Raw genomic sequence first — 22,197 nt, forward strand, 5'->3', positions numbered from 1 at the left:
GCCAGAGATGAAACCTACTGGTCTGGCAGCATGTTTCTCATAGCTGACAGTGACATCCTCGTGCACACCCTGGATCACCAGTCTTCCTCTGAAATCTTCAGCGGATATTGATATTGACACTCAGGTCAGGTGATTAAATCACAATAGTGGGTTGCCATTTTTTATTTATTTTTGGCTCTTAACAGGTTTTCTGCATTCAAAGTCTCGGTTGTGAATCCTGCAGGATTTTGGAGAGACACAACACAGGGGATCTATGTTCCAATAAATACAAACCTTGGCAGGGGTCAGAGGTCAAAGGTTACGGGACTGAGGTGCAATGACCCCAGCACAGCAGGACATTCTCTCTATAGAAATGTAATTCTTTCTGCAGTGTGGCCCTTGTGCTACTGGCCCAACCCCCCATTGTGTTGCCACTGCACAGAGAGAGAAGTAAAAATCAGCTCAGACGACCTGATGAAATGTTTTTCCTTTTCCAACATCAAAATGTAAACTGGAAGTTTGATGGAAGGCTAAAGTGGAATGATGAAAAGGCATATTTGGCAAGTTAGTGAAATCTACCTTAAGTAATTCTATAAAAACTTCTTTTATCAATAACAGCTGTCTTAAGCATAGAAAGTATAGAAAGAGCAGGACTTAATAGACCAATGTCATTCAAGACTTTGCTCCAGTGCTGACATCGATTATGATAATTAAATAGATACAATAATATGTTTACAATTTTGTACAGAAAGAGTTGAAAAAAGAAGACAATTTGACAAAGATGACTCACTGTTTTAAATTGTGAAATTATTTATGTGGCAACATTTTTCCCACATACACATCAGTTTCAACTGTGATAGTTTAACAGTCACCACAGACGGTTTCCAGTGCTTTTATTTACAGAAAAGTGACTAGACTTCATGTTACTGTACACTTTGATATTTTCCCTTTTTATAAATACCCATAGGGTAATAGGTCCTCGGTAGCTTTGAGTGCATTATAAAACACACAACCCTAGGTTAATGCGTCTTTTACTAACCATACAAAACAGAGAACAAAGTACCAATTGTAACATAGAAAATAAAGGATACACCATGTTACAAAGTTACAGAAAATACATACTATATATATATATATATATATATGTATATTGTCACAGGAAAACAGCAAAAAGCTTGCAACAGTATACAGCTGTTTTTGAGTCACAGCATTCAATCATTAAAAAAAACTATCCAAGATGAAGACACCTTAACACACTGATCAAGGCATTTCATGAGTTTATATGAAGTTGTATGTTTTGGCTTTGTGCCACTGTTTGTAACAGGTGTCATTAACATTAAGGCAGAACAGTTCATCCACATCCTGCAGCAAACAAATCTGCTGCGACGAGCCCACGACAAGATGCTGCACAGTGCTGAGCAACAAGAGGAGACAGCGGTGTCACTGAGATTGTACTGGTGTCAGTAACAGCTTACAGCACACTGATCCGCCAGTCACTGACAAAACCGACTGAGGGTTGGTCGGATGATCTGTGTGCTGACTTGTGAGACTGACGAGGGAAAGTCTGGCAGAGTGTACATTCCTTAAAACAAAGGCACAGCTTGGCAGCAGCATTGCACTCTTGAAATGATTTTGCTGCAGGTTTTGACAATCTATATGATTTGAATTGATTTTTTTTTTCTTCCAGCAGTGAGAAAAATCATCAATTGTTGAAGAAATTTCATTAAACCTCCGTACATATTACACCACAATCATCTGAGTGATTAACGTAATGAGTCTTTTCAAATTGTCAGTACGTCCATACCATGATTCCTATACCTTGCATCGGTACTCTCCACTCTCTGCTCCTCCTTTTTTGATGTACTTGACTGGAAGTGTTCAGAGACTTTGCATCCACCAGTTTGGCAGACCTGCAGCTTGTATACGGCTGTCCAAAGCAGTGTTTACAGGCTATTTCGCCCAGCCTGTGGTGGCCTCTCCGTTGATGTAGGCAAAGCCGGGGAAATGCTGCGAGTGTTCGTACTCTGAGTTCCTGCGTGGGCCCAGGGGAGAGTACATGTCCCCGGAGGTGGCATAGCGGGATGAATGCATAGGTGGGCTGGTGTAACAGCTGTTAGCTGGCGACACATCTGGCCACCGGGGGGCAACGGGTGCAGGGTGCAATCGAGGCGTGCTGCCCATCAAGCAAGGCTCCATTCGAGACATCTGGCCGTTGAGCTGGTACTGTGGAAGAGAAGAAGAAGAGAAAACAAGTTATGTTATCTACTGAGAAAAGCATAAAATATACAGTGAATAGATAGAGCCTCAACCAACGACAATTTTCATTACCAATTAATCTGCTGATTATTGTCTTGATTGTGTCTAAAACTCAAATACAGTCTCTTTGCTATCATATAAGACAAAGAAAAGCATCAAATCAGCACATTTGAGAAGGTAGAATCATTAAATGTTTGGTATTTTGCTTGAAAAGTAACTCAAACGATTAATCACAATAGTTTCTGATTAATTTTCTGTGAATTGACTAATCAATGCATCGACTAATTGTTTCAGCTCAGGATTAGATCATTGCCAGCTTTGTAGGTTATGTATTGCACTTAATACAAAAAACTGTACAACAAGTTTGCCAAAACAGCTCAAGGAGCGGATGCAAGGGTGATAATAACTGTGTAGAACTGTTATAACTTTGTTGTTGATAAATGCAACTAAAAGCTATTAAACTATAAATTAGGCAGGAAAGTCTAAATTAATATTAAAAAATTCAGATCGGATTTGGCAGGCAATTTCAATTAGGTGTTTTTTTTTCAGAATTTTGGACCTGATCATCACTCTGGTTACTGCGGTTACTGATCAATAAAGGGCTTCTTAAGCTTTTTTCTCTCTGGTTTCCAGGGCCGTAGCCAGTATTTTAGAAATACTGATATCATGAGTCCAAGTTCCCCGAACGCACCACTCCCAGAAACATTTGACTTGACACCAAAAAGAAAGCCTCAATTTCTTTCTTTTTTTTTCATCTTTAATTATTCAGTTAACTGTCAAATGTTATCTTCTTTAAATTTAAATTCCCTTAAATGAATAGGAAGGAAATCATGCTTATTTGCTTTCTGGTAGTGAGAAGATTGATACCACTCTACAATGTGTCCATCAAATATGAAGCTACAACCAGCAGCCGGTTAGCTTAGCTTAGCATAAAGACTAGAAACAGGACAGTTCGGAATCAGCCTATAAAACATCCACCATGTGTAACTTTTTAAATTGTAGTATATAAACATTTACAAATGACGTGACCTCAGTGTCCTCAAAGGTAGCTTTAGCCCTGCTGATATCATATTCGATGCTGTGTTAGCCCTGTAGCATTGGGCAAGAACTGAACCTTCCGATAGTAATTTCATGCCAGGGGAAATTGCTTCACAAGTTGTATCACAGTGGTCAAAATAGAAAATTAAGCCACTTAAGAAAATTAGAGATCAGCTGAATAAGTGGTTTTCCTGTGTTATTTTTGTTGCCTATGGTGACTGAACCCAAACAGCTCTGACTAAATCTGCCAGTTGATAACAATATTTTGGACAGATGGGCATCTGACAAAGTTTTCTGTTTGTCTCAGCTCCATCCCCAACCTCTCACACAGACAAAGCACAGGCATTGTGCCCGATTTAAGCTCAGACAGGCTTAAAAAAAAAGTGGAAGTAGGACCCTTTCCCCTTTTCTCACTAAATATAAACACAACAGTCGATTCCATTATGAGGGATCACGGCATGGAAAAAGACAGTCAGTGCAGGTCAGAGAGCAGAACAGACGGCTCAGCTGCCCCTTGTTCACAAGCAGAAAAGAGACCATTGAATAACAATATTTTAATAAACGCCCCCTTGCCCTGCTATGTGGCTACTGGCTCAAACAGATGAAGAGACTATTGAGAGCTGGAAAGAGGAGTAACAGAGCAGGGCCCCTCTTGGCCCCAGCCGAGCCACCTTTCACTGTCTGCTTCCGCTGTGTGGAGAGGGTGATTCGGGGACTTTTAGAAACACTGCGACCGCTGAGGCCCGGCTGATCTCCTCCCACTACGAAGGCAGTGGAGACTGGAGGGTCCTTGACAGGAAATTACCATCAAAAGAGTAAACTCACACCAGTCGTACAGACCGAGCTGTAACATCAGCAACTCCATCTCATCCTAATAACATTTTTTTCAGTCTTCTATTTACTCTCTTTAAAGGACAGTTCTGATTGACACATCGTTCTGGCCACATTTCTGCACATATGCTGCTTCTTCTTTTTCTTCATACTACGTCTACAGCCAACATAGCACAGTTGCACACTACTCTGTATTGTGGATGTGTACAGTTTACTTATTACTTACAGTTTAGACACACACACTCATATTCACAGACATTATTGCTAACTTGACTAATGTGACTCAGAGTTTCATCTCTCTCTATGGACATCAACATGATCTGCAGCTTTCACTGTACGCTGTTCTCACCCGTGAAAAGTGACAGCATACATTTACTCAAGTACTCTACTTAGGTACAATTTTGAGGTACTTGTACTTTATTATTTCAATTTTATGCTACTTTATACTTCCATTCCACTACATTTCAGAGGAGAAATATTTAACTTTTTAATCCACTGCATGCACCTGACAACTACGTTCACTTTGTAGATTAAGATTTTACATACAAAATATATGATTTTATGTAATATGATAAACTGTTATAGATTAAACCATCCAACAGTATATGAAGTTGTTAAAATGTGGTCCACCTCGACCAACTGTAACTTTAAAATACACCTCATATGTTATGTATCAATAATGATAATAACACACATAATAACACATTACACTCTGAAAGGGCTCATGTTGTATAATGATTAGTTTTGCTTTTGAATGTTAAGTGAATTTTGCTGATAATACTTGCGTACGTTTAATTATGTACAATTTTGAATAGCGGCCTTTACTTACTCAGTATTTTCATACTGTGGTATTGCTACTTACTTTTACTGTGTTATTTCTTTTCTCTTTTTATTATCGAAGAGTAACGGACACAACAGGTCATGTATCTAAACACAGTAGCATTTCCTGTAGTGTATGTTATCTATCTGGCAAAACTAAAAAAAGTTTTAGTTCCCTGAATGTAAATCTTTGAGTTTTAGTTTTTAATGATTAGATTTAAAAATCTATACCTATATAGATTTCCAAGGGATTCAAATTCACTAAGCAAATTCATTAATTGCATTACATTCATTTTAAATGCTATTAAACCTCAGTATTTGGGTGACTGGGACTGACCTGTGCAGAAGACCGGTGGTAGGCGGAGTAGTGGAGGGGGGCTGGGATCGCCGGATCATGAGCCAGACTGGGATACTGGCTCTGGATTGAGTGAGGATGCTGGTTGGCGTAGCTGCCATAGTTGTAGCTACCAGTATACCTAGAATGGAGTAAGCAAGTCCAAATTCATTCGAGAAATTCTTCTTAACAAAATTAAAATATTTTCAAAATGCCTCGAAAATTAATTTTAATACCACAATAATAATTACCCATGCTCCTCTCTGTGGGCGTAGACTGGCATCCGGTGGGCAGAGGATGGAGGTGGGACTGGAGCGCTGCTCCTCATACAGGACAGCTGCTGTCCGGCCTCTGGAGCGGAGCCGCCTGCTGTTGTCACTGTGTATGTAAGGGACCAGGTATATGACTGAACAGCGCCTGGTAAACACATATACGGACACAGAGACAAATGTGTTGGCGCAGAGAAACTATGTGCGCTGAGACTTCCATTTATTTAGGATATCTGTGTGTGGGTGCGAGGCCTGTCTCACCTGTGGTGGAGGTGACTCCGGTGTACTCTGGGGACACAGCTGCTGTGGGGGAGCTGGCAGAGGAAACGCCCACAGAGTGGACTGACCGAGCGGGAGAGAAGGATCCTGGAGACGGGGAGGTGGGGGTGGTTTCTGTCAGCGTGAATTCCTCCTCTCTCTCTGCTGAAGGTGTTAAGAGAGGACAAACCATTAGACAATTCAATTCAACAGGGATCTCGTGTTTTGTAATGGAAACCAAACGAAGCAGTTACTTTGAGAGGGTTTAACTCTTTTTGAACTAGCCATACCTGAATGTGTACAAGTAAAACACATATTTGAGGGTAAAGCATTTGTACTGTGTGTACAAAATAAAGCGGTATTACCTGCCTGACATACAAACAGCAAGGTTGACTCAAAATTATTCCAAAGCAGTGAACGTTTCCTACTATAGCAGGCTTTTTGCAAACTGACAGCTATTTATTGACTTATTATACTGCATTTCTAAAGGTTTGGATACAGGTATACTTCAAACGTTTTGATATAAGCTTCAGTACCTCAGCAGTTTGAGGTTTCAAACTGTAAAGTAAATATACTTTTATACTTTGTTTTGTTTTCTTCTACTTCTTCAGAGGGAGCTCCAAAGAGAAACCAGTTCATTTTTAAAAGAAAAATATATGAAACAATTAGCAGTTTACATTCCCATTTGGGGTAAAAATGTTTCAGAAAATAGTGAAAAATGTACATCATAATTTCCTAAAGCCCAAGGCGATGTCTTCAGTTTGCTTGTTTTGTCTGACCAAGAGTCCAAAACCAAAGCTATTTAGTTTATTATCACATAAAACAAAGAAAAGCAGCAAATCCTCACAATTCATGAGCTGGAACTACTGAATGTTTGGGATTTCTGCTTGAAAACGCACTTAATTGATTAAACCAAATAACAATACATAATTCTTGGAAATTTCCAGTGACACAGTCTTCTTATTTGGCAACTTAATTTCTTGACAAATTACTACACAAGACATTTTTGCAGCTGCACTGTCATTAATTATTGATTGGACGTCCAGGTAACGGTCTCACCTGTGCTGCCTTCTCCCTTCATGGCCCTCATGAGCTCGTTGGCCCTCTCCTGGCAGTGCAGGGACTCCAGCAGGTAAAGCACATAATCATCAAACATGAGGTGGATCAGGTGGAAGGACCCTGTGTACAGATAGACAGGATGAGCTTTATACAGAGAAAGAAGTATATGGAAGTTATTGTGTGTTAAAAAGTGACAGATTAACTTGGTGACGGTGTGGAAAAAACCAAAACAAAAGGCAATCCATGTTATGGGAAAAAACATAAATGATGACGATCATTAAGACTGAAGCGTTTCTAAAAGCATGCGAGTGATGACATCACATCCTACAGACTGACAGGAGGACCGCTGTTATTAAAAAAGAAGCAAGTGCGATATTTTCCGTGTACCGGGTCAGTGTCAGAAATATGGCAGCTGACCCCGGAGGTCGCACGGAAGATGAGGCCGTGGGATGTGAGGGAGTGTCACAATTGTGTCATTGTGCCAGTCACTGCCGCCGCCGTGCGCATAACAAACACTTTTGGCTATTCAAGGGAGCGGGGTGTAATACTGACTGGTCATAAAATGGAAAAGACAGGCAAACACATCGGGAGAGGGGAGGGGTGGCTTTTGTTAATTGGCTGTTTGTGCACAGAGACCTGCTTTATCAAAACACTGCAACCAGCTGTGTCTTTGATATTCACAGACAGCAGCAAAGGACACAAGTAGAGGAAGGAGAAGCCATTTTCTTTGCTTTCGTTTTTACAACTTTTCACTTATTGCAAACCTTGGTCGTGCACAACACGCTATTAAAGCAGCCATCTTACTTGTTTCTCCTCTCTCCTTGAGACTTGAGATACATACAGGAGAGGAATCCTGAAATGTTTATTAAGTTACATTGAACCTGTATGGAGTTTTTAAATATACACCAGCTTTGGCCATGTCTGAACAGCAGCTCACTAGAAAGATGTTTAACTGGGACATTTTACACATCATCCTTTAACGTCCCTGCATTAGTATTATGAAATCTTTATTTTGGTATGATTTTCGTCTTTTCTTTTTCCAAAGCAGGTTACAGTGTAATATTGATGCTCAGCGCAAATAATTTCTTATGTATAAGAAAATATGGTCCATTGATGTTTAGTACAAATCTAAATTACAAATATTTTGCCTCATGAAAAACAACTAAACTAACAAAAAGTCAAAGATCTCTGTGTGCACAGTTATATTCAGGTAGATTAACATCAGCTAAAGCTATAGAAGCTATAGAAACAGGCAGGTTTAATGTTCTCCTTGAAGAGGAAAGACTTGTTATGTGATTTGATTTGGTGAGATTGAAGACAATGTCATATTGTATTGCTCATTATATGGTGATTTAAGGGCTACACGTTTTAGTAAATGTCCATTTCTGATGACTTCTTCTAGATCATGATAAAAAGCTTGAGTTGTGTTTTAGGAAAGGAGCCTTTTTGTGGCAGATTTTATTTGTAGAGCCTGGGACGGAAGACAAAGCTCTTTACAATGTAAGTTTTTGTCTGACAAATGTTTCACCACTGCAACAGTATTTTTGGCATGTGTGTGGTATGTGCATGACACACCTAACTTTTCTGTATACACATCATGAATCATTGTCAAAGTTGTGTATTTCCTGTCTGTTGCATTAAGGAATGATGACAAAGCATTAGCAGCTCACCAAAGCTGGGCGCGCTGTGGAGGGTCATATCCCGGATGACTCTGGTACCGAAACACGACCACATGAGCAGGAACTGTTGGGCCACCTTCTTCAGGCACCCGGGCCTCTTCCCTGCCACCTAGAGAGAACATTTCCATGAGAAAAGAGGGGGAAGGGTCGGGATGCCGGGGTAGAATTAACCCCTGAGTCCACAGTGGGGCTTAACCCTCAAGAACGAAAAACATGTCAACAAGTCAACTATTTAATTTGCCCCCAGGGACACGCCTTCCTATTGAACTATTGTATGGGCAGTCCAAGATGTTGCCAGGGCGACCAAATTTTACAAGCCCATATCTGGCACATAATGGACGCAAATGGGAAGCTTGAAGACATCATTAACTGGGAGGGTTGCAATGTAAGTGCCTCATTGGAAGAAAGACACGCAGAGACGAGGGGCTTTCAGCGACAGGTGTCTTTTAAAGGGCAAAATAATCAGACTTCTGCTGTGCAAACACTTCAAACATTTAGTTAAAATCACTACTCAGCATCAAACAAGGAAAATATATAAACTTCTGTGCAACTTGAACAAAAGACAGATACTTTATGCAAAAATGCTGACTCAGACCAGGCTTAAACACCTGTTTTCTGAAATGAGTGAAAAAAAAAAAAAAGTATTTGCTGTCTGACCTTGACGACACAGCGGTCCACCATGGAGTCCAGCCACTCAATGTACGCCTCGATTGGAGACTGCTCCTCCAAGAGACGGTCAAACTCCTGATACACTGTGACAGCAGGGAGGATGTCAGGGTAGGTTACAAACTATTTTACATCACTTGAAAGCTAAAAAACAGACAAATTTGGATGCAAATGGCATCTTTACCAACAACTTCTACTTATTTCTGTGACCTCTGATCCCGTCAGGACTGATTCAGAGGAGTGAGGCCGGAGTGAATTGGAGATGCTCCACAGGGTGTTTGAGAGGAGAGTGAACTTGTTTAACCTTTTGGTCTCCATTCATTAATGCTTTGACTCTGCTGGTCGTGGGAATGGTTGTCCCTCGGTGTGTTGTTAGTGTGGAAGTAACGTGTAATTCTCTGTCTGGCGTGTTAGAGTGGAATCAGTTTAAATGCGTGGACTTACAGTGGATAATAAGCTGCCTGTGCTCCTCTTGTGAGTCCTCCATGGTGTAAAGTGTCTGCTTGGTGATGCTGTTCAAGTCCACATTCCTCCAGTCCTCCAGCATTTGAAAGGTGATGTCGGCACTGTTTATCACAGTCCGTGATGCCTGCGGACAGATAAATCAACAATATTACTTACACAAGCATACCCATATCCTTTATCAGCTGTGTTTGTTCATATGGATTTTATTAAAAAAACATTCAGACCACGATAAGCACCTGACATAGATGGTTTAATGATGTTTGCCGCTTTAGAATCTGAGAAAATCTCCTGGATACTGGAAACAAAAAAGGAGAAAAAAATATAGTTAAACCTGTGAGTGTCATCATTTTAACTTTCTATTTAAAAACAAAAATACATAATGTAAAATGTTATGATGAGATGTGGATTTTTTACTTACATTCAAATTTGATATTCCTCAGGTTTTCAGGAAGGTCGTGAAGTGCTATTTTTAGCCACTCGTCGAGCTGTTTGGCAAATTTTCGGATAACCTGAGTCAAACTGTGTGGATGAGGGAAAATTATACACAATTATTGGCTTAGACACCATCCACAATTAATTTAATTAGAGCAACAACTAACAATTATTTTTATTATAGATTAATCGACTAATTATTCTTCTAAATAATCAATCAATCTATTCATTGGTCTATAAAATGTTGCAAAATACTAAAAAAAAAAAAAAAAAAAGCAAAGTTCCCAGAACCAAAGATGAGGTATTCAAAGGACCTTTTTTGTCCGACAAAAACATAAATATATTCAACTGAGCAACCTCAATCTGCTAAGGAAGACATGCGGTGAAAAGCTACAGAAAAAGACAGTAAGTGGACCTTGAGTCAAAATGCTGTTTCCAAGCACAAGAATGAACTTTCACACTTAAGATATTCAGTTTACTTTCACATGTGACAGAGAAAAGCAGCAAATCCTCACATTTGGGAAGCTGGAACCAGATAATTTATGGTGTTTTTACCTGAAAAATCATTTGACGATTAATCAATTTTGTCAACTAAGTAACTGATCATTTCAGCCTCACATTTAAATTTCTCAATAAGCAAAATTTTGAATTGTGACCACAATTTAAAGCTCTCAGTTTTTTTAAGGTTTTGTACTCTCCCAACTCTACTGTAGACTACTACCGTTGGAATAAAGTTTATACATATGTTGCTGCAAACCCTTTAACTTAATTATTTTAATTTAAGTGAACCTCACTGATGTGTATGCACATCATTAGGCAAGACATGCTTCGGAACTACAAGAACAATTTGTTTAACACAATAATACACTGAAATTATACTTTATAGCAGTATAATATAGTAAAAAGTATACTATAGTAAGAAGTCCATAAGCCTCTAAAGTTCATGATATTATTATTATATTATCAATAAGAAAACAATTTACAAGGTAGCCTAAAGTTTGGTAAACTGCTTAAATCACTTAAATAAATACTAACCAGGACATTACTGTTAATGCAGCTGCTTTAATTCTGCAGGTTTGCATAAATAAAAATAGACATTTGTTAAATCAGAGCAGTAAAAAAACAAACATACTATCCTCTGCAGTTTTAATAACAGCAAATAAAGAAATGGTACAAAATTCACTCATTTTAAGAGTGAAGGTTACAACACATGCTCACCTATCAGGTAGTGCTTGCAGGACGGTGGGCATCAGCACCCCAGAGATGGCCTTGTAGAGGATGGAGTCACAAACACCTACTATGTTCACCACCGTGGGGGAGCCGAGGACAGGGAGCATGTGGGGCGGCATGCCCTGCCAGAAGTGCAGCAAGAAGCTTTGGACCTGAAAGTATCACACACACACACACACACACACACACCGTAATATTCAATATTACAGGAAATAAAAGTTCAGCTATAGGAATTAGTTACATACAATCAAACTTTTTGCTGAGACAGATTTGGACTTTTAGTAAAACAGAATTGAATCTGTAAAAACAGAAGAAATCTTGCCTCATCAAAGTTGGCTCGAATAACAGTGTCTAGTATCCTCTGACAGTGCGTTCTGTACATCATGATGAAGGTTGACACCTGTGGGCAACAACAGAGGATTAATCTAATTGCATCACAAACTTAATAGTTTTTCTCTTCTGGGGAAACTAAAAAAAAGTGCTACAAAAACAAGAAAATAAATCTTGTACAAAGCATGTGAACCAATAAATACATGTTACAGGTCTAGGCTGGAGCAGAGTAATATAAAACGAGCTTTAGAGATCAGCAAAACACAAACCATTTAAAATCATGGCCCCTCTTTAAAAGCCGGACAGCTAGTGCCTGTCCTTTGTCCAATCCTAGATCTTATTATCTCCCCCAAAAGATTAAGAGTTAGTGAGGAGCCAGCATATAAATCCTCAAGGTCCTTCTCTAAATGCAAACCCAGTGAAGGTCCCGGGGCAGATAAAAGGCCAGAGCCAGAGGGGGCGCAGAGATGGCAGGGAGAGGTGGGAGGTGGGGGGGCTGTAAGGATGGACTTTTAAAACTCCTGTTTACCCTCTCTTCTGGCAGGCTGGCGGGCAAATTTAGGTCTTTGACATTTGGAAACTCTGGCAGGAGCGTCCCCAGTTTGGAGCGCGGTGAATACGCCACTGTCTGCTTCGTGACCTCTTTCTTGCCCGTCTCGTTCACCCACGCTGCTCCCTTTTTGGAGTACATCACGTCATAATACTGAGAGGACTCCTTTACCGCTATGCCGTAGTAGTGATACCTGAGGAGAACAGAGGGTTAACGGGTGAATAGCATCCTTTCAGCACAAGTAGGATCACTATAGGCTATAGAAAACTGTGAAGGAATGAAAAAGAAAAACAATTCATACACATTTTATACAAATATATATATATGTCTTTCTAAATAATACATTTGTTAAAATTTGTTATAAATTCATTCAAAAAGTTAGTTCCATCAGATTACATGCTTCTCTCTGATTTTGTTATATAAATTCTGAAGGACAAAAAAATCTTATGAAAACGTATACATAGTCTACAATTTCAGACCTTTACTAATATCAAATGTGATAAATGCTTCAGGTTAAGAAAAGTGTAGCTTTCCTGTTAAATAGGTAAAGAAATTTACTTTTTTGATAAACTCTCAGGAACTCAGGATGACAATGGACTGAAGTTTAACTTTTAGTGTTGTTATCCTGTGTTGTGCTTAAATTGTAGGCTTGACATGGGGGGGCATTTGGACAAGTGTATAATATGTGTAGGTAGTTTATGACAGAACCAAACCAAACCAACTTACTTAGACTGGCCTCTTGTCCCAAGTCTTCTGGTAGTTAACGCTGGAAACTGTTGCCTTATGATCTGTTCATTGTAGAGAGAAAAAGTTGTCAGTGTGCTGCAGTGTGAGAGAGGTTGAACTTTCTTTTTGCTGTTAGATCAAATTCATCTCAGCCTTTCATAGTAACTCATAAAAGTAAAGAGAAAAAGAAAAGGAAGTGGAAACAGGTGACATAAGGAACCAAATAAGATCTTTATAAAATATCAACTTGTGCGTATATTTTTTACTTAGTGAGAGAAAATGCTGTATAGCAGAAAAAGGGTTGGGGATTGTTTGACTTAGAATCTAATACAGTAAATACAGAATACATGACTTAATACTGCACTTGTACAGTATCAGTTCTTTGTGAGAAAGTGTTTAGTAACGTTTGTCAGGAGAACAACATGAAAGTCTCATAGCTGTATCCACAGGGAGGTCTGTGAGGGGAAAAAAGCTTTGAGAGTCATCCATTTATGACATCCAGGAGTATTACTTTTTTCCCCCTATATCAGCAGTCTCTCCTCATCTATCCACCACCCATCCTCTGTCCTTCTCACTCTCTTTCTCTTCTCCACTCCCTCTCTCTTCCTTTCCTCTCTTTTTGTCCAAAGAGATTGGCTCCTTGGTCCAGCTCCTGGTGCAGAAACTTTAGCAAACAGTGTAGCTCTCCATTGTGTGGGATGAAAAAAGAGGCCAAGCTGTGAAGTTTCTGTCAGGCCCCGCTTGATAAATGAGCAGACAGGGAGGCAGTCCGGGCCCTCTCTCTTTTTTTTGTCCTGAATCAATGAAGCCTTCCTAAAGGACACCCCACACTGCTCCAGCCACTGATCTAACATTCCGCAACATCTCACCCTTCCAAATTTCCTTTAATTACACATTAATCCAGGCCCCTTCTCTTTTTCAATATCTTCCGACAGGAGCTATGGAAGGGTGGGGGTGGGCTGGGTTGGGGGTTGGGGCCAGAGTCCAGGGTACAGGGGATGGCTGGGGGTAGGAAGACTGAGGAACTTCTTGGGGTTGTGGGAACAGACGAAAGCACATCTCCTTTGGCTCTAGATTATGTGTTCAGTGAACGGCTGCAGAGCTTCACACTGAGCTGCAGTTGATATTACTGCAACAGCAGCCAGAGCTGCAGTACAAAACCAACCCAGACAAGAAATGGTCAGACTAATGTTTATGGCTGATGTAGTGTGTGAGATTATTGCTTTCACAGGGGTAACAACATCTGAATGTTGTTTTGTATCTGTCCTCTGTCTTCTGAGTCATTTTGTTCTGATTACTTTAAACTTACAGTGCAAATGTACATTAAAACCCCAAAAAGCTGAGAAAATTCTCCATACTCATTTTGGGGTGTTTTTAAAAAAAAAAAAAAAAAAAAGCTCAACTGCACATCATCTGCATCTGTAATCAAACATTTTAAAGAGACACTGACTACAGATGTTACAGAGTTAATGACTTTCATGTTTTCAAGACATTTAAATGATTTTAGATGATTTTAAGTTAAACTGGATGCGGGTGGGATTGATGAGTTGTCTGACTGTTTAACCTTCATCTCCACTGAAGTTTGAATCTTACCTTTCCAAAGCTGGCCGCGTTCACAGGCTGTGTGTCATGCTTTTCACTGAAGTCTAGGTAATGCATGTAGAGGGCACTTCGGGGGATACACACTCCTTCGGCTATCTCATAGTTCTCTTCTAGCCTGTGAATGACGATGGGAATTATCAGCGCTCAGGGAAAACAAACATGAAAGTTTGAGCATTGTTAAAATGAATGAGACGAAATGAGAGAGTCACAACTTCAAACAGGCCTCTTATGATCATGGCCTTTCTGGTAATAATGGTGAAAATGTGCAGTAATTTTCTGTGTAAATGTTTAGGAAACCAGATTAAATTCAGGTCAGCAAAAGGAATCAATGCAGTGAAATAAGACTATTTGATGATATAAAATTATATGATGTTAAAAGTTTACATTTCATTTACTTAAGAGGGACATTAATAAACACCATGTAAATGTACCAGATTTAGCCATTAGGGCTAATTGTTATCTGCAGTCCCTGGAGAGGTTAATGGTTTTGAAAAACATAAAATGTAACACACAACAGCCCATGAAGAAACAGAAACAGTCGAAACAGAAAACTGAATAAAAGCACAGTCATATAACATTAAACAGAGGCAGCTTCGTGCACATTAAAGCAGCGTCAAGTCAGCACATTCACATCATCAACATGTCATGTGCAGTATAAAGCATCTACACAGACATTTAACACTACAGTTAGTACCAAACAGCATGCGCCATAGGGCAAACTGTCTCATACGCCCCAACAGGATTAAATGTTCAGCAACACACCACAATCAGCAGATGCACTGTAGCACACAACGTTAAATCTATCATGTCTAGCAGAAACTAAGCATGACAACTCAGATATCACAACTACACAGACATTAACAACTGCTCCTGGTGGGGATACATGTGTAATAGACAAGTCCAAAAAATCATTTTCCTGATGACAGTAAGGTGCCTTGTCTCATTAACAGCTGTAGTGGACAAATTCTGATAACTTCTAGGCAGCGCAAAATGTTACCTGCATTTTTGTCAAATTTTCCATACATATAAGGTTGTATTTCATTATTCTTTTACAGTGATCATATGCGTTTGGATTTTAATCTGTTTTCAGTTCCTGCATATAAAGGGTTGCGTTGGTTTTAGTGTAGTATTACATGACTGTGTCTACCTGGTTAAAATAATTAATGTGTGGCCGAAAAAAAAATCTTAGCCTCAGTAAGTGGTTTCTGATGCACACCATACTTGCCATGTTGATGTATAATTGATTTGCATTGAAATACTTAGACTCGTGAACTGTTTAAATCTTCATTAAGCAATATATTTGATATTAAAATTGAATAATATTTTACTGCAGATCCCAATGAGAAGCAAAACACAACTCTACAGCTTTCTGAAGTTGTCAGCGGGACGTGTATGTAGGCAACTGTTTGCTAACACGTTAGCCATAATCAGCCATCTGAAAAACTCCATTGGCATCAGTGATGTGGCTCTGGATTGGTTCATCTCTTATCTGTTATGCTTGGAAATGCCTCCTCCTCTTGCACTTCTCTTTGTGGGGTCCCCCAGGGGTCTATTCTGGGCCCCCTTTTATTTACCATCTGCATGCTACCCCTGGGGCAAATCATGTGCAGGCATAATATTGATTTTCATTGCTAAGCAGATGATACACAACACTTTGTCCCGATAAAGCCTGGTACCATCTATGTGTTCTTTATTATGTCCTTGCTGAAATTTATCACCTGTTTTTGTGGCACATTTTGATATTTAGGTAATTCGATTTTTATCATTTATGGTATTGAAAGCTTTTTTAAAAATTGTGACCTAAAAAGACTGTCACTAGTACACATCCTCTGTTCGTGAGGTTAATTGCTGTCTTTTTTTAATTCAAAAAGCAGATAACACAATGAAACAAAGGTATCCTGTGAAATGAATGCTAATATGTCAGTTATTAATGACTATAATGTGGCAGCCATATTTGAAAATTAGTGTATTTATTGCAGTTTTAGTTTTACTAATAAATCCAATATTATGCCTCCCCAACAACAATCCTAAGGCCTTGAACATACAACAGAGGAAACCATCATGTGCAGTTTGGACCAGGTCAAATGGTCAGAATAGGAAACTGATGTTTAAAGAAGCAACAGATTGATTATTAAGAGGTAAATTCAGAGTCTGGACCTTCACAGAGTTACCAAAGTACACATTGAATCCTCCACCTCGCCTGCATCAACACTTCTGTTTATGCTTTGAATTCTCTGTCGGATTAATTTAGCTTGTACCCATTGCTTCACTTCTAATATTGATAAAAACGTTTTCTATGCCCTTTACCTTATTTCTCAATAAATGCCTCTTATATTGCATTTTATTCTAATGGAATATATATGGCTACTGTAAGAGCCTGGTCCTGTTGTTTTATGAGCCATGAATTGTTTCAGTGAGCCATGGGAGGTGATCTCTTTGACCTGACTTACATTTCCTTTCAATCAGAAAGCTGTGAACTGTCTTTTGAATTACTGTCATAAAAGAATTGTTTGTAATGTTTTCAGTGGAATAACAACCATTCAACTTTACTGCATTTTCAGTGATTCTGTATTGTTCTGATGTAAATATATAAACCTAAATTTAGTGACTTCTCTGAAAATCAGATGCAAATGTAGTGTATTCTTTCTGCTTTAAAAATGAAAACCAAATCATCAATCAAAAACTCATGATTACGATTGCAAACATAGACGTTTTGTTTACTTTCACTGCAACATCCTGTTAAAGTTTAAGTAAAATTTGTAGTAAATTTCACTATACCAAAAAATTGCACCATATGTGAAACAATTATTACAATTAGTACAGAAGCCAATTACAGTTGCATTTATGTCTATAATGCTTGTCTTTAAATAGGTACATTGACCCAACTCATGTTCCTCCCACTGGGTTTCAGCCCCCCACAGTGCAGGTTAAATCAGTATAAATATTCATGTAAGCCCATGTGCATTTTGAATGCTCAGTAAAGGGTGTCATTGGTCATGGGGGCTGTGCAACAGGCAGGCACACCTAAACTAGAGGCATGTGTGAGGTTTGCATTTTATACATGCAGAGGATATGAAGGATGTGTTGCATGTCGAAGCTGCTCTTCTTTTTTAGTCTGGAAATGTTAGATGTCTCTATTATTGAACAGCAGTGCAGAGGGAAAAAAACAAATTTTCCTGTGAGAACAATTAAAACATAAAATCTTATCCGATCAGATTATCATCAGATGCAAGATTAACTAATTAGAAAATACAAAATTTGTGTACAAACAAGGGGGGGGGGGGGACATTCAAAAGCAGGACATCGCTTAGATCTGTGTTTGTGGTTAAATGGCACATAATGTAAATCTTAACTTTACTGATATAATAAGGCGAGAAAAGAAACCAGTGTAGAGAGAAAGTGTCCATAGTGTCATGTGTGTTGAGTAAAACGATTCAATTAATAAATTCAATTTTGATATCTAAAATAAACAAATAAACACACTGTTGTGTGTATCATTTTAAACCTTGCCAAATAATTCTAGACTTGATATTTAGCATTAATGTTTTATGTTGGTGAGTGGAAGCGTAAGGTAAAATAATAATTTATTAAAAACCTTGTCTTTTTTTTTTTTTTTTTAGAAGACTGGCTACATCATTTTTATATTAATTTGCATTTGATTACTGCTGTTTGATATAAAAATGTGTATGTTTTTTCTTTCTCAGTTTTCTCTCACTCATTTATTTTTTACAAATGTATTTTTAATAACTTACCATTCCAGAGTAGCCGGTGTCGAATGTGGTTTAGAGGCTCTGTTGTTTTCTTTTTCTTCATCTGTAACATACAACACATTTTAGATTTTAGAGCAAAATTAAGTTATTCAGGTAAAATGAGACATCCCAAATGTGGCACCAATGAAAGTTTACATAACCGACACAATAATGTGTAAAACATGTCTGTTACTTTCTCTGAGTAGACATGGTTAAATGACATTTATTGCATTAAACACTAAACATTAACTACAAGATTAATAAATGAGGTCTAGGAAACACACAACAGTTTCCTCTGTGAAGTCAGTAGTTTTAGTGTAACAGTGTTCGCCCTGCTTACGTTCATCGTTGGACATGTTCCCCAGAGACGTGTGACTGGAGTATCGCTTGCTCTCACTCTCGTTGAGGCATCTTTCAATCCAACTTTCTAAAAAAAGACATGATGGACAACAGATCACAGAGCTGGACAAACTGGAACGCTTACATGACACCTCTAAGTACAACTCAGAAAAACTTTTTTATGTTGTTATTTAGACGGTAATGATTATGAAATTGTGAATCTGGTCAAAAGAATATGATTTTTAAAGATGTAACGTGCCGTTTGGCTAAAACATCAGTTTATAGCAGTTTTGGTATATTTGTTTTGTATTAATTTTCACTGAAACTGTCCATTTAAAAACTCACTTTCTTGGGTGAACTCCTGCAGTAGAATAGAGCCAAAGTTGTATTTACATAAACAGTGCAAATCACTGCCTATACAAGACACTTTAAATGTCACTAACGTGACAGGGCTAGTGGACAACAATCGATTGTGTGGGCAGCGGTGCAGCCATGCCTCTATTTGAGATGTTTTCACCAGGACGGCAGGAATCCAGCATTGTTCCCAGGAGACTACAAGCGTATACACTTGCTTAAAAGAGCCTGCGCACATTACTAAAGCGGTGTGGTGGAATAGAGGCCATTGTCCTGTTTTAATTTATACTTGAAAATAGCTCAACTGGTGTGCTTTCTGTGACCAAGCAGCAGCAAAACACCAAAGCTTTCATGTAGAAACAGCCCGATACGTAGCGTGGAAATCCATTTTAAATTCTTGCATTTGTTTCAAGAAAAGCATTCAGTATTTGATAAATGTAATTAAGAAGGAAATTGTACATGATTAATACTCATCTTCTTTATTTCAGTGCAACAAAGCATTTTCTGAGTTTAATTTTTCTATTTTAATATAGAAATGGAAATATAAAGTTACAACTTCTTCTTCTTTACCAGCAACTTGTACTTGCCCTAAACAGAGCAATAAAATGTATATTTCCCATTAAATCTAGTGAATAAAAACTATTATGTAACCTAAAATGGAAATGAGCAGGCAAGACTACTTCTGAAGTTTACGCAGTACATACAGTACTAAATTAAAAGTACTTAACCAGTTAGTTCTAACCTCTTCAACAAAATAAAAACTGTCCACATAATACTTTTCTGCATGTGAACTGACAACAATCACCAAAGCAGCTGTTGCTAGGACAGACTATTGGCAGGATGACCTGTTGGTGTAGCCCATGGGGGAATTCAGAGGAGGTCAAAGATATTCAAAAGTTTTAGAAGTTTACACTTGACGAGGAATCTACACCTCGATGTTCAGCACGTGCTGATAAAAAAGGTCATACTGCAGTTTGAGTCCCATCATCGCTGCTCAGGAGCAGAAAACTCACGGCCCTCTGAACACAGACATAAAAGTTTTTTTCTTTCTATGCTAGAGGGATATTATCATTAGAAGCTTACTCTTTAATGGTCTTAATTACTGTGATTATGATTATCATCACCTTTAACATTACTAACAGATTTATAGCACTCTACATGCCAGTTACATTGCCCGTTACACAATAAAAAAAACAGCCTGTGCATTTGCATTTTAACTTTGAATAAAACACCACTAGCATCACTGACGGCCATCTGACATGTCTCATCTTTTACAGACAGTATTTGCTTCTGTCTACCTAAAAAATAAAAAACAAAAAATAAATATAAACAAACAAACCAACCCTGGAAATGAACAAGTGAATCCACTGAAGTGAAGCTAATTCTCCACAGAGGCTCAGACCTCAAGCTTCATTTGCCGCAGGAACAGATAAGTTGGGGATCTAAATAATTGGATTAAATTTGATCAACAAGTGAAATAGATGTTCACTCATTTATTAACACACATTCAGGGCGAAACTACTCTACACTGCACCAGCATACTACAAATGTGATTTTCTTTAGTGTAAATGATTTAAAAAGTCTTGAACCAAAGATTTTATTCAATTAATCACCTTTACTAATTCTAACCAAGTGAGCCACTTCTTAGCAGATAAGAAACTGTTGCATAATTTGTTTTATTTCAATCTTTTAATCAGACTGGACATTAATCATAAATGTTTCTGAAAACCAAATAATATGTACTTTTACAAGATAACATACAAAAATATTTTACTGATATATTCTCAGTAAAATTCAGTTTTGAAGTTGAAAAAGTGCTTTAAATGTAACCCAATTTTGGACTAAAAACCCCCCCAGAAAAATAAGCCGAAAAGAGCAGATGCACAATACTGCACCATGATGTGCACTTGCTGTTTTTATTTCTCCACTCCAAATGATGAATGGAGATCTTTTAAACTGGTTTAACTGAAAAGACTGAAAAAACTCCAAACCACTTGGTCGAGCCGATACCGAGAGATTTAAGGGATATTTCCCTGTTTTCTGTGACTTTTCTTTAATCAGTGGACAAGTGTGTTATAACATAACAGCACTTCTCATAAATGTGTGTGAACAAAAACACTCATTCAGAGATAACTTCAGAAATTAAAAAATTTAAATAAGTGATGAAAAGGTAAAAAAATCAACAGCCGAACATCCAGAGACTTCCTTCTGAATGACTGCAGAAAAAGTTTGAGACTTTCAGAAGAGAAGCAGCAGCAGCAGAAGCTCACACAATGTTTCTGAACAGAAGCTAATTTTCTCAACACATCCACACAAGGCAAAGCGAGCAGAGTTTAACAGGACTGACCTGTGGAATCCATATCAGGCTCCTCCAGCAGCCCGCAATGCATCCTCTTCCCATCAACGACACTTTCTCCTCCAAGAAAATGGCTTAGTGCACGTTTCCCCCTCCTCAGCGGCTCTCCCCTTGTCTCGCTCTGTGTTTCCGTGACCACTGCCCGTCACAGGAGATGTTGAGGATCTGAGGTTCGCCCAGAGAGGGGTGGTGTTGGCGGAGGAGAGGGGGAGGTGGGAATAAGGGAGGAAAGGGGGGGTAGAGACTCCAGAAATCCAGCGGGGGGAAAGCCAGACCCGTCAAAATGTTTGCTGATGTTTCATGGGAAAGGGGCTGATTTTATAGGAGCCCTGATGGGGACATGTCATTGATAGGCTTGGAAGGCTGATGAATGGCCCCAAGTCAGATGGGGATGTGGCAAGACTCACTGGAAGTCTTTTGTGGGGCTGTTTTGAATAAGAAAAGCTCCCTCCCAACCAAAAAAAAAAGGAGGCTTAGATCTACGCAGTCCTAACACTGTGGCCTCCCGGTCTTCCATTAAGGCATTTAATACGTTTTTATACACCCCAGAGCTCCATATAAACATACATCCCTACACAACCGCAGCTCCTGCCTTTCCTCACGATTTTAACTCCCGTTTCACATCCCACGGACACTTGTTGCCACATTTGATCTATTTCTCACCTCATTCCACCATTAAACCATCTTTGTGATAACTTTTTTTTACAGAGACATCATGTGCTCGGGCGCGCATCCAAACGTGCTAAAACTGCACCAGTGTGAATTTTTTGGTGAAGTTCTCACATCTTTTTCGCTCAGTCTTCGCTGTGGCAACCTTATTTTTGGTGTGCCTCTGAGAAGAGGGAACGGTCACAAAGGGGGGGAAGTAAAAGTGCA

General features: G+C 38.8%; 1 protein-coding gene across 4 annotated transcripts; it reads right to left on the bottom strand.

Annotated features, from left to right (window-relative positions):
• Nucleotides 1-765: 765 nt before the first annotated feature.
• rfx4 (regulatory factor X, 4) lies at nucleotides 766-21,628 on the bottom strand. 4 transcript variants are annotated; one of them, XM_044193891.1, is made up of 19 exons: nucleotides 21,313-21,612; nucleotides 20,309-20,407; nucleotides 18,613-18,699; nucleotides 18,276-18,336; nucleotides 14,515-14,638; nucleotides 12,922-12,983; nucleotides 12,175-12,388; nucleotides 11,638-11,715; nucleotides 11,304-11,467; nucleotides 10,072-10,172; nucleotides 9,890-9,948; nucleotides 9,633-9,777; nucleotides 9,180-9,274; nucleotides 8,514-8,631; nucleotides 6,844-6,963; nucleotides 5,788-5,949; nucleotides 5,509-5,674; nucleotides 5,261-5,399; nucleotides 766-2,202 (listed from the first exon to the last, which is right to left on the bottom strand). In XM_044193891.1, the coding sequence occupies exons 3-19, from the start codon at nucleotides 18,626-18,628 to the stop codon at nucleotides 1,930-1,932; spliced, it is 2,097 nt and encodes a 698-aa protein (XP_044049826.1). In that variant the 5' UTR covers nucleotides 18,629-18,699; nucleotides 20,309-20,407; nucleotides 21,313-21,612; the 3' UTR covers nucleotides 766-1,929. The 4 variants fall into 4 exon arrangements, with proteins under 4 accessions (XP_044049826.1, XP_044049824.1, XP_044049825.1 ...); XM_044193889.1 differs by lacking the exon at nucleotides 20,309-20,407 and having other exon boundaries at nucleotides 5,788-5,946; nucleotides 21,313-21,628; XM_044193890.1 differs by lacking the exon at nucleotides 20,309-20,407 and having other exon boundaries at nucleotides 5,509-5,635.
• Between the last annotated feature and the right edge of the window lie 569 nt (nucleotides 21,629-22,197).

This window comes from Siniperca chuatsi, linkage group LG4, assembly GCF_020085105.1.
Source record: "Siniperca chuatsi isolate FFG_IHB_CAS linkage group LG4, ASM2008510v1, whole genome shotgun sequence".
Lineage (NCBI taxonomy): Eukaryota > Metazoa > Chordata > Actinopteri > Centrarchiformes > Sinipercidae > Siniperca > Siniperca chuatsi.